At 39.6% G+C, this 13,074-nt stretch overlaps 2 protein-coding genes across 2 annotated transcripts in view; one reads left to right on the forward strand and one right to left on the reverse strand.

The window, feature by feature from the left end:
* The window catches only part of git2a (G protein-coupled receptor kinase interacting ArfGAP 2a), a gene marked incomplete at its 5' end in the record, with an annotated part of 114,478 nt that overhangs the window by 93,578 nt on the left and 7,826 nt on the right, over window positions 1-13,074 (reverse strand). The window contains 7 exons of the mRNA XM_083904965.1: window positions 6,185-7,244; window positions 7,430-7,493; window positions 8,848-8,979; window positions 9,214-9,408; window positions 9,488-9,570; window positions 11,048-11,137; window positions 12,236-12,490. Coding sequence (XP_083761091.1) covers window positions 7,032-7,244; window positions 7,430-7,493; window positions 8,848-8,979; window positions 9,214-9,408; window positions 9,488-9,570; window positions 11,048-11,137; window positions 12,236-12,490 — 1,032 coding nt within the window. The 3' untranslated portion in view covers window positions 6,185-7,031. The remainder of the gene's footprint in view (window positions 1-6,184; window positions 7,245-7,429; window positions 7,494-8,847; window positions 8,980-9,213; window positions 9,409-9,487; window positions 9,571-11,047; window positions 11,138-12,235; window positions 12,491-13,074) is intronic.
* tchp (trichoplein, keratin filament binding) lies at window positions 2,088-5,703 on the forward strand. Its single transcript, XM_083904964.1, has 13 exons — window positions 2,088-2,173; window positions 2,433-2,627; window positions 3,156-3,366; window positions 3,458-3,514; window positions 3,677-3,745; window positions 4,044-4,217; window positions 4,291-4,403; window positions 4,486-4,552; window positions 4,644-4,816; window positions 4,898-4,979; window positions 5,064-5,249; window positions 5,336-5,479; window positions 5,573-5,703. The coding sequence occupies exons 2-13, from the start codon at window positions 2,437-2,439 to the stop codon at window positions 5,603-5,605; spliced, it is 1,500 nt and encodes a 499-aa protein (XP_083761090.1). The 5' UTR covers window positions 2,088-2,173; window positions 2,433-2,436; the 3' UTR covers window positions 5,606-5,703.

A 13,074-nucleotide genomic window follows, 5' to 3' on the forward strand; every position in this document is an offset into this window, starting at 1 on the left:
CAGAGTGAGGACATTTTGGCCGGTCCTCACATTGTTTTCATTGAAATCACTTCCTTAGGTTGCTATATGCTATACTCAATTTGTCAAAATAAAAAAAATAAAAATTTGGACCACACATTTTGGCTCAAAATTTTTGTAAAATTTTGGACGACATAGTATAGTATGCCGTTTTTGTAAAATTTTGGACAAATTATTTTTTGTCAAATTTTGGACAATTTTTTTTTTGTCCAATTTTGGACCAAATTTTTTTTGTCAAATTTTGGACCAAAATTTTTTTGTCAAAGATTTTTTCAAATTTTGGACGACATAGTATAGTATGCCGTTTTTGTCAAATTTTGGACACATTTTTTTTTGTCAAATTTTGGACCAAAACATTTTTGTCAAAGATTTTTTCAAATTTTGGACGAGATAGTATAGTATGCCGTTTTTGTCAAATTTTGGACAAATTATTTTTTGTCAAATTTTGGACAAATCTTTTTTTTGTCAGATTTTGGACCAAAATTTTTTTGTCAAAGATTTTTTCAAATTTTGGACGACATATTATAGTATGCCGTTTTTGTCAAATTTTGGACACATTTTTTTTTGTCAAATTTTGGACACATTTTTTTTGTCAAATTTTGGACCAAAACATTTTTGTCAAAGATTTTTTCAAATTTTGGACGAGATAGTATAGTATGCCGTTTTTGTCAAATTTTGGACAAATTATTTTTTGTCAAATTTTGGAGAAATTTTTTTTTGTCCAATTTTGGACCTATTTTTTTTTTGTCAAATTTTGGACCAAAAATTTTTTGTCAAAGATTTTTTAAAATTTTGGACGACATAGTATAGTATGCCGTTTTTGTCAAATTTTGGACACATTTTTTTTGTCAAATTTTGGACACTTTTTTTGTCAAATTTTGGACAAATTATTTTTTGTCCAATTTTCGACAAATTTTTTTTTGTCCAATTTTGGACCAAATGTTTTTTGTCAAATTTTGGACCAAATTTTTTTTGTCAAAAATGTTTTCACATTTTGGACGACATAGTATAGCATGCCGTTTTTGTCAAATTTTGGACAAATTATTTTTTGTCAAATTTTGGACAAATTATTTTTTGTCCAATTTTGGACCAATTTTTTTTTGTCAAATTTTGGACCAAAATTTTTTTGTCAAAGATTTTTTCAAATTTTGGACGACATAGTATAGTATGCCATTTTTGTCAAATTTTGGACAAATTTTTTTTGACAAATTGTGGTTGACATAAAATATAAAATTTTGGACCAAAAATTTAAAAAAATTGAAACAGTTTTATAGCCCTTTTTGCTCTGGGGCTCCACCTGCAGACATTTTATGGTACTGCAACCAGTAGTTCTTTGGAGATGTCGTTCATGAAGTAGATATTTGTAATTGTGTTGATTTATAAGTGGAAATGCTGGTCCTCAGTATGCAGCAAGTACAAGAATGTGTGTGTGTGTGTGTGTGTGTGTGTGTGTGTGTGTGTGTGTGTGTGTGTGTGTGTGTGTGTGTGTGTGTGTGTGTGTGTGTGTGTGTGTGTGTGTGTGTGTGTGTGTCACCTGTTTGGGACCTTTTCTGGCACACACATACTCACCTTGTCAGGACCATTAGAGAGCAAATCCTGGTCCTAATGGGGCATTTATTGGAAACCAGATATGTTCAGGGCTAAGATTTGAATGTATTTTTTATTTTCAGTAGTAACAGAATCAGTAGTAGTTATGGTAAAATAAAATGTATTAATAAATAAATACATTTAAAAAACTCATGAAATTTCCAAGAAGATTAATGCTTTTAATAAATGCTAATAATAAGATAAATACTAATAATAATAATAATAATAATAATAATAATAATAATAATAAACAAATACATAAATAAATATATACATAAATAATTAGAACAAAACCTTATTATTGTTGTTGTTAGTAGTAGTAGTATTCCAAATGAGGTTTATCCTTTTATGACGCCATACTACCAATTTCGCGCTTTGTTTTCCCGGTCAACTGTTAAGTTTGATCGTTACGTCGTCCCGTAGCATGCGAGTAACCAGGAAGTGGCGATCGGTAACTAAGGAACACTGGGAGGCTGATTAGAGCCGAGTTTTCTGCGCGAAAAGATAAAAATAACGACTGAATTCGACAAACGCCGATAAAAAAGGCAGCCACTCCTCAACCGTGAAGGTAAATACATGTCATTTATCGAGCTATAACGGCTCTAAACTCAGATACGCGCTTGTTATCGCGAGGTGAAACTCTTGGCACGTTTCTTTCCGAGTAAACACTTAGCATGTAACAACATAATATACGGAATCATTTGGTTTAAATGACTGCTCTTTCGTGTTATAAATCCAGTGTTTGACTGAGGTATTGTTAAGTTGACCAGGTAACTGAATTGAGGATTATATGTTAAGGTCGTTAATTGTTATTAATGAATATTTAGGTATATGGCTCTGCCGAATCTCTCGGCCCATGCACCCAACCGGTCCCGGGTCATGGCCAGACAGTTGGCCCGGCAGCGGGAGCAGGAGGCCCGGTGTCGGCAGCAGTGGGACCTGCATGCCCGGTACTACAAGGAGCAGACTGTCTGCGGTCAGAAACAGGCGGTGTGGAGCTCCCAACGGTCCTTCAACCAGAGGTAACTCCTCCTCTTGCAGCAGCTACACGTGATCGCAACACACAAACAAATATGTTGACTCTTATTAACCATGGTCGGTTCACATAAAGGCTACCTTTCCATTTTTTTCCCAGCTAATCTAGAGATCAAATGAAGACTGTACAAGTCTTTATTTACCTGGGCTTTCCTTTAATATGAAGCCATTGTATGTATCCCTATATATAAAATCATATAAAGTAGTATAACATCAAAGACTATCGCAGATCCTCTTAGGGGCACAGGTTATTCTGATAGGAATTCAGAGTAGGAACAAAATGTACCCTCCTTGTTGACTGACTGCTATACAGAATGTCATTATCAACCCATTTCTTTAGAAACAGTGTATGAAGTGTCATGTTATCCATTTGACCTCATGTGCTTTGACCTATGACTTAAGACATAGCAAGTTCAGTCTATAGTGTGTGTGTTAGACTCATAAAACAGACTCTATATAGGCTTCGTTTATCTGTTAAATTGACTGTGTAACGGAAGATTTCACTGTTTTGTCAGTATGACGTCATACCAAAGACAGAGGATGAAGGAGGAGGACAAGGCCAGGCTGGAGGAGCGCAGAACACGTCTCGGGGCCATGCTTCAAAAGGAGCGACGACAACTGGAGGCGGAGCTCAGGGCCCTGGTTCCAGACGACAAAACACTGGAGATAGAGTTGATGCGTAAAACGGAAGAACTTCGCACAGCAAGAGAGGAAAGAAGCAAAAAGGTAGTGACATTGACATAAGTGCATGTGTTTTTTTTTTTATTGACAATGAAATGTGCAGTGTTTGATTCCTGTCATTTCTGTTTCTCTTCAGGTTGCACAAGAGCTGTTGAAGGAGCACTGGAGGAAAAACAACGCAGAGTTGCGAGAGGTAGCCCAGTTTCAAGTATTAATGCACGTTGTTTATCGCTGTCGAGAAAACTGACACTTGTTGACAAGATGTCCACTTGATCTGGAAACAAATATCGATTGTATATTCCACAATCCCTCTATCTCACCTGTAACAGAACTTGTTCTGCTAATCCGTCAACAGGTTGAGTCGTCATTACATCTAGACCATGTTGTCGGTCAGTGGCAGGAGCAGATATCTGAGAAGAAACAGGTAAGAAATTCACATTAGTGCACAGTAATCAGGCCGTAAAAAATGTCTCCTTGTTACTTTTACGTATCACTTTCCCCTCAGGCCAGTGTGGTCAACCACAAGTCATTAAACTTTGTCATGTGACTAATTATTTATGTCAGGAATCCATTTTTAATCCAGCCCGCGCTCGTGTCATCTGTGACCACAGTATCAAGTCTGAAATCCTCTCTCAGAGTTAATCCTCTCGGCGTAGTCGCATCACATCGCGGGTGAAAGTTGAGACGCGCGCTGTAAATGACCCATCTCTTCAAACGCGCAGCAAGAAGAGGCAGAGCAGCAGGAGCAGAGGCACTTTGAAAACGAGTACGAAAGGACGCGGAGGGAGGCTCTGGAGAGGATGGAGCAGACGGAGGAGAAAAAGAAAGCTGAGGAGCGCCAGAGAGCACAGGAGCTGTGCAAACAGATGGAAGAGCTGAACCTAAGGGAAAAAGAGGTACATATTTGGGATTAAATTGTATAATCTGTGAGAAATGACATTCATTTAAAAACTCTCTTTTTTCTCGCAGGCTGCTCGTTTAAAGAAGGAGCAGGAGGATCTGTTGCTGCAGCAGTGGGAGCTTGAGAAGATAGAGGAGGAGAGAATGAAGGCGGAGGAAAGGAAACAAAAGTCTGAGATGGGGTAAAAGTAGCTCTTTCTGCTGATAATAGTGTTCTATTACATTTAGAATGATAACTTATGGAGATAATTTGTTGTATTACAGGGAAGTACTGATCCGCCAATATCGAGCCCAGTTGAAGAGAAGAACCCAGCAAGTGCAGGAAGAACTGGTTCGTCGACTAAGAGTATACTCCAGAAAGAATCCATCATTTATTTTTTAAGGTTTTTGATATGATGCTTGAATTCCTTTGTGTCGACCAGGAGGCCGACCGTAAGATTCTGGAAGCCTTGGTGGAAGGAGAGGAGGAGGACAGGTGGTTGGAGACGGCACGGAGGGAAAGGGCTGTTGCCGACGCCGCCTGGATGAAACAAGTGATTGAAGAGCAACTGGAGCTGGAGCGAGAACGCGAGGATGAGATCGACGTCTTACACAGGTGGGCGTCGAGAATATTCAAGCAGCGACTCTGCGGGATCTTCTCTCAAAATATGAAACAAACGTATCTCATCCATTTTAGAGCGGAAGCTCGGCATGTGTGGGAGAAACGAGAAGCTTTGTGGGAGAAAGAGAAAAAAGCCAGGGAGCTACTCATGCAAGAGGTAAGTTTCCTTCTGAATACTTTGATTATTCGAGTGAAATTGAAAAGATTTAATTAGTGTTTTTTTTCCTCTTTATTTGCTAAGGTTCTCGCTGGGCGACAGCAGCAGCTGGAGCAAAAGATGCAGAAGAACCGCGAGGATCAGGCGGAGTCGCTGAGGAGGCGAGAGGAGTTGATCGAGGAGCTGGAGCAGGAGAAGGAGACGAGACGGCGAGAGAAGGAGCAGGAGGAGGGGCGCAGGACTCAAAGGATACAAGAGTTAGATGCTCAGGTCAGCACATGAGCAACACAAGCTTACTTATGGGGAAAAACTAACACAAAATCAGACCTGACGCTGTTTGCGTTTACTCCCTGTAGGTGGCGCAGCAGCGTCATGTATATTGGGAGGAGCAGCGTTGGAAGAAGCAGGAAGAGGAGCAGGAAAGGGAGGCCGAGCAAATCCAAGAGGAGGAGCTGAGGTCAGAGATGCAGAGGATCGCCAAGAAAGGACACCAGGAGAAGGTAAACAGATGAATGAATAAATAATTATCCTCAGAGGTCTTATTTCAGAACGATCAATAATCAATACTAATAAAATATGCTTGAAACTTTCAGATTCACAGCAGACCTCGATCCGCCTGGACATGAGCGTTCTGCAAGAAAACATAAGCACAAGTGTTTCTTAAAAACAACTTCCACACGACGATTGCAAAAACCTCAAGGTATTCATCACCATTTGTAATTTCATCAACTTCTAAAGAGGTTTGATTCTCGAGTTGTGCCTCTTTTCTCCAGATGACATTTTTTTTCTTGTGCCAAATAGATTTTTTTAAGCTACATATTATTGTTGGTTCATTTTTACTCCCACTTTCTGCATAGAAAAGATTCTCAATGATGTACGTATAGACGCGTGTATAAAAATTACGTTCATTTTAATATATTTTATAATAGATGTTTTGTTCTACTCTTAGAGCTTTATGTTTTAATGTCCTGAATTGAGATTTTTGATGAATAAAAGACAAAAAGTGTCAATCAAATAAACTCATTGTTTTCATATCAAAGCAACACAAATGGAAAAAAACATAAAAATAAAATATGGCAAAACACAGCAGCTTGTAGTTATAAATTAAGTTTATTTAGAAAATAATTAATTTTATTCCCCCAAAAAAACAAGTTAACGAGCTGATCACCATGATCAGATTTCAAAAATGTTTGGTGAGGACGAACACTGGGAAGTACAATAACAACAACAACAACAGGGAGAGGTCCACAGCAACAGTCCCACATGTTGCAATTGAAATACAAAACCAACACATGAATGGACGCAGCACAGTCTGGCTCTGCAATAAATATCACCAAACACTGCAACGACACACACACACACACACACACGACTCCAGAGTACAATTTGAGCCTCTTTGAAATCATTACAACATCTTCGTGCTGGTGATGAATACGACTCGACATCCAAACTAGTGTTTTTTCTTACCCCTCATTAAATGGACATAAACGGCTGTAATTAATAAGTGCACTGCAGACTGGATCACACAAACCATATCAATAGCTTATTTTTTTTTTTTTTGATGCAACAAACATTAGCAATTAGCTAATAAGAGCTTCAACGTGTGCATAAATGAAGTCTCCCAACATTTAATGGTAGTTACCTAACTGGTCAATATGCAGTATTATGGTTATACAGTGTTAGTAATGAGAGGAAGTAAGTGTTCAATGGCAAAGATTTCATTCATGGCTTTTTTATATATATCTTGTATGACTTTGGACAGAAAAAATACTAAAATAAAAGACTGTACTGTGCTTAAATCTTAAGTTGGAGTAAGTTTTACTCCGATTTGTGAAGATTAAAGGAGACAGAATCGTATTTCGTCTTTGCCTGAAGAGAAATTGTGCTACTACGACAGCTGGACATCTTCAAGTAAAGCTGCCGACTTTAAATTGTGTCAATACTTTTGTCATAAATTAAAAAAAAAAAAACAAATGCATGCATATACGACAAATAGAAAAAACCCAAAAACAAAACCATTAAAAAAATAAAAGAGATGCCCTGTAAGTGCTGCTAGTTGGTATTCTCCTTTGTGGTGATGGTGACGAGCTGCTTGGCAGCCTTGGCAATGTCATAAGCACATTGGATGACCTGCTGAGTGACCAGCTGCATGTCCGGGCTCGGGCAGCCCTCTGAGGGCGCCGCCTTCCTGCACTCGCTCTGAAGTCGGTACGCGCTGGACGTCAACAAACGCAGAGAGCCTCTCACAGTCTCCGAGCGCGGCTTCTGCAGAGGAAGGGCGGGGGAAATTATAATCCAAAAATAATCTTGATGCTGTCGAGGACAACAACCTCTGCTGGTCTAACACTGAATCTGACCACACACACTACTTATTTTCTAATAAATAACAATAAGTAATAAATAAACTTGCTGATTAATCCACATTGTGAAGGATTTGGCTGTTGTCATACCTTGGGAAAGAGGGCGGCCATTTCTATCACAGCCACATGGATTCTTTCTGAGCAGGGTATGAAGCTGCGAGGAGAAGAGCTTTGTCAGCGAGTTCAACATATGGATGCAACATTAATTAAATAATTATATATTGATGAAATAACAAAAAAAACAAGTTATTACATGCAAGTCAACTAACAGACTTTGTTGTGTGTTCACAAGGCATCATGCATGCTCTAAGTCCAGCTAATAACATGTTATAGAACAGGTTATACACACATTATCTGCAATTTTACATGAAAAACACTACACTTTCAGCTACTGTTCAGTTACTTTGTAACTTTCATCTTTTCAGCAAATAAATGGAGTGAATTTAGAGTCAATTAGCAACTGCACTCAGACTGGGCTATAATTCAGTAACAATAAATATCTTGAAATCATTTTCTTCACTTTCAATATAACAAAGATTCCAGGGCATTTTGTGTATTGTATATTGTGTAATTAGGATGTCTAAACTGAACCTGCACCTTCCTACAACATCCGCAGGGAGTTGGCTCCCCGATAGCTACAGTAGACAACGAGGTGTGAAAACACAGCCTGGAAAGGCAGACCCCTTTGTCTATTGAAGGAATGCAAAAGGGGAGCTGCTTAGCTACGGCCTGGAAAGGCAGACTCCTGCAGAGCTGCTCAGGTATAAATGTGGAGGTCTCACTTTGCTCTGGGTTTTTCTCCAGCTAGGATCACTCCTGTGAACACTGACCTTTTCCTTGCAAAGAAAATAAAACCTCATTAGTCGGCAGAAGTTCTCGATTTCATTCTTCACCAGCAGCAGAGAATTTCCACAACAGAACTTCCTTTTGAAGTCTCCAAATTTGCAATAAATAAGAGTTCGGAGTTCATCACCTGCAACCAGGCTCCTTTATCCGTCTAATTTCCTCTAAATGGCGACATAATTTACAATATTTAACAACATGTTATTAAAAAAGACCTCAAACTAGCGAATAAGACTCCTCAGGACATTATATGACATTATAAATCAAGTGAGAAGTTAATTTTCCCTATACACCTCCATGTTAACTGAGTTCTTATTTGCAAACAGTGGAGGCGCCCCCTGCTGGCTACTCAATATATTCTAATTTTCTGCTCAGATGGGACCTGGAACACTCATTTTAATATACAGATTATGATATAATTGCTATATGTATGCATTGATATTATGTTTTGGTTCAGATGCATCGGTTTAACATGTCATTTTAAGAAGTTTAGTCACTTTTTGGCCATATTGGCTTCCCCGAAAAATGATTAGTTTCAAGCTTTAATCAGCACATCAGAGGTTAAAAAAAAAAAAAAAAGAAAGCTAGAGCGCTTGTTAGAAGGTGAGAGAAGAGAAAGGATGGAGCAGAAACTGTGTGTGAGGCAGGGACAGAAGCCAGAGTACCAGGAGGAGGGGTCAGGGGACCGGAGGCTGAGCGGCTGAAGGGGAGGAGAAGCTTTCTCAGCCCAGGGAACCAGAGTGCTGAAACATCCCAGACTGTGCCTGAGCCGACGCACACCTTCACGCTCACATGGTCTGGAGTCAATTTGGATGTCGGGGTTTGGGGGGGGGTGCACCGCAACAACAAAACAACATGACAACAGCAGAGTGGAAGTAGAATGAGGAGGGAAGTGACATTTGCAGAAAAAAAATGAGGAAATTATAGAGAGTAAACTCAACAGAATACACAAAAAATGAGAAAGGAACTTCATGGAAGCAAGGAAATGACAGTTTACACTTAAATAAAAAAAAAAATTTTAAGATTCTGACCTGTCATGTTTGTTTTCCTGAGCTGCTCGAAGCAGCTCCTGGATGTTCTTGGTGATCTGCTCAGTTTTGCGGATGACGTCTTCAGTGCTGGGAAGCGCAGGGTCCAACTCCATCTCCAGATTATCCAGCTCCGGGATAGAAGTTCCCTCGCCCATCCAGCCACTGCTCCTCAGTCTGCCTCTCCTGCACAAACTGCTGAAGGAAAATTAAAAAAAAAAAAATGACATCTACTGCCAAATCTCCTCAGCCTCAGTCATTTAAAATGTACTCTTACCTTGAATCATCTAACTCCGAGTCGTAGAAAGTGTTGTCATAGTCACTTTCTGGCATGCTGCTCTGCTTCTCTAACTTTGAGGCCTAGAATAAAGAGAGACAAAGACAAAAAAAAAAAAAAAAAAAAACGTGTCTCACATCACTGACCATATTTAAACGAGAAACAGCTGCAGTGAAATCATCAGTTTCGACACCGCAGATCAGGTCCACAACACAAACACACAATATGCTGCAGTCGTTGCCCTTTTTTCCGTTCGCGAAACTGTGCGACGGCGACAAACTGGAATAAAAAAGTGGTGCAGATGTTTGGCACAAGTCAATGAAGCTGTGAAGCAAGACATTTACACCATTAACAACGGGATTAGTTGGAGAGATTTGGCAGCGCTCAGATACTTTACTCATGACTCATGATCTTCATTAAACATTCAATATGTAAATTACAGTTGACTCATGGACCATAATTAAAACCGACTAGTTCTCAGCAAAGTGTGGCTACAGACATCTGAACCATGTCCCACAAGCTTTTCTCAATCACTAAAGTAAACATGAAAAGGGGGATTTTTATTTGGGAACAGGATGTGAATGAGTGAATGAAAACTAAACAAACACAATAACTAAATGTATCACAGAAAATGGGATTTACATCATTGTCCTCGACCAGATGTGATCGACGGCTACATGCAGATTAAACTACATTAGTTAACAACAACATTAGAAATATGCTTTAAAGTGAACTTTTTAAAGTGAAATCCAAGAATTTTATCTCAGATAATGTCCTGAAATGACTGTAAAGATGAAGTTGAAGTAGCAGAGCTGTGTGCGTTAGTGGGCAAGAACACATTCATAGTTATCCCAATAATGGAAACTCACCACAATCAACATGTGATTGTTGTCCCATAACCTGGATATACACACACATTACAGTCTTTTTAGTCTTTGTCCAAGTATCTTAACAAAACTCTCCACTTGTATGGAGTTCAAAATGCAACGCTGCACACATTAGCTTGCTTTACTCGTGTTTAGATAACGCTTTGTTTTGCCTGAAGAGATGATGCGTTGTAAACAACCAGTGATGACGCCATGCTGCTGGAAGCTCACAGTGCAAAATGGACAAGCAGTTGTTAGAGACTGAGTTAAAAAGGAGACTTTTCTGTGTAGCCAGTGTTTGAAATGGGAAAACTGAAAATGTAGGTCAAAAACGAACAAGAATCCTTACAATCGAACCCTTTCAACATCATCTGCTACACAGGTTTCCATGGCGTTGACAGAAAGCTATAAAATCGGAAGATGCTACATAGCAAAGCACAACTTTTTGCTCAGCGTTCAGGCAGAGGATTTTTTCCAAAACCACACAATTCCACTTGTGTGTGGCTGCAAAATGAGGACAATGCTGGTGAAGAAAAGGCTTCTTTGCCCATTCTGGCTCATGCAGCAGCGCAATATGGAGAACAGAAGAGTGTGAGAGAGGAGGAGGAGGAGGAAGAGGTAGAGATGGTAAGAGGCTCCATGGTAGCGTTTGGCGTGCCCCACAAGGCGTGGACCAAGTGAGGATGTACTTAACCTTGTGAGCACTTTCGTCCTTCGACCAAGACAGGGTTGATGGGAATGAGGGGAGGGATGAAGAGGTGGTCACGAAAGCGCCTCTTTCGCTCTGAGGACAGGGTTCAGATCACACTTTAAGGAAACTTAAAACTTTAAATTAAATAAAGTTAACACAAACTAAAGATTTTGATTTGATTACACTTCCGACGACGTCCAACAAACCTCTTCCAAGTCAGTCGGCGGTTATGAGATAGTGTGCATTGAGAATGGAACTGAAAGAAACCATTATCTGTGACTAGTGTCAGGGTTAGACAGTCCTTACATTTCAGAAATGTTAGCAGTAGTTAATAAATGTTATGTGGAAAGATCTTAGTTGTTGTCCTACATTAGCTCCCTGGGTATCAACAAAATAAAAGCAAGACTGTAGACCCTGTTGGTTCATTCGTCAAGAGAATTAATTCATAACTTAACTGCAAAGAAATACATGAACCAAAGACAGCATTTAAACTAGGGATGGGCATTTTTGTTCAAAGGTATTATTCATCGAATAGTAGAATATTCTTAACTCCAGCGCATGAGAGCTAGAGAAAGTAGTGCAGGGTTCACAGCTAACGAGATGCATTCAAAGACCCTAGTAAAACCCACCACTTCTGCAAAAACACATGCTGCCACCCTGTGATAATCGATACACCAAAAGTGAGGCAGTCATTGGATTAGAGCGAATAATCCACTCCTAATGCCCAGCCCTAATTTAAACGGGTGACGAGGAAAAGTGAGTGTGTGAATTTATCATGCATTACAAAAACACAGAGTATTTGTATGGTAGTTTTAATGCTTCATCAACATAAAACACAGTACAAACTTTCAAAATAGAACAATAACAATAACAGCATCACCTTGCTTGTACAGCAAAGTTTTGAAGTTTTCTCTTTTTTTTTATGCTAATGAACAAGCGACACTCCAGCAAACAACAGCTATATACAGACAACAGTGTTGTGTATACGGAAATGAAATATGTGACTGGCTCATCTCTGAATGTACGGCATTGTGATTTTTGAATGACTCTGGATGTTGGAGGAAAAAAATAACCCAGTGATGAATGAAAACGGCAAAAAAACAAGGTGGAAACAGGAGGGGAAAGTGATGGGAAACGAGGCAGTGGAGAGGAAAGAGCAGAGGAGAGCAGGGAACTTACATTCGTACTTACATGAGTTGGGAAGGGTTGCAGGGTGGGGATGATATTCTCCTCAGGGTAAGAAGTTTCCCCTTTAGGGAGATAGGGCTTCAGGCCCGAGCCGGTCTCATACATAGACATGGGCCGACTGGCCTGCGCAGACTGCCGGCGTTTCAGGGCAGAGGGGCTGGAGGAGGGGTCGGGGTAGTCTGAACCGCTGGGGCTCTGATAGATATTGGTTGTGACCTGCCGCTTGAGAGAGGTGTTCTCGCTTTGCAGAGTTTGCAGCTGGAAGAGACGCAGCAACACACTAAGAGGTGCACTCAGCAAAGCAAAGCTTTTTTTTCCCCCTCCCTGCCTTTAGCTCCCATTATTCCTATAAATATTTATGTTATTTATTCCCAGGGTAGAAAAGAATTCAGTCAATATCTAGAAACGTTTCTAGGTGAACAGTGCTACAATAGGTATTTACAGAAAAGGTTTCCACTATTCTTGTTTGGGCATACAATCCACTCATACTAATTCATATCAATATAGTTCTCATCTGAGCCATAGGACAAGAATTACAAAATCATTATTTTTGCCATGGTCTAAAAATAAAAATGCAAAGCAGGTGACAAGCAAGCAAAAGGGTTGTTTCACAGGTAAGCAACACAGGTGCAGTTAAAGTCAAGGTGCAGCTACAGTACAGACAGACTGAGAGGCATTCAGGAACAAACAAAATCAAGATGATTTTGTCAGAGATACACTGGCAACTAACTCTGGTTCCTATTCAACTATAAGACTGAAATTGTGTGAATATAAAGACACCTGTGTAAGAAATGTTGCGTACCTCTGTCGTTATATATGAAATGATCATCTATAAGCACTGC

The sequence above is a fragment of the Microchirus variegatus genome (assembly GCF_963457635.1).
Source record: "Microchirus variegatus genome assembly, chromosome: 18".
Taxonomy (NCBI): Eukaryota; Metazoa; Chordata; class Actinopteri; order Pleuronectiformes; family Soleidae; genus Microchirus; species Microchirus variegatus.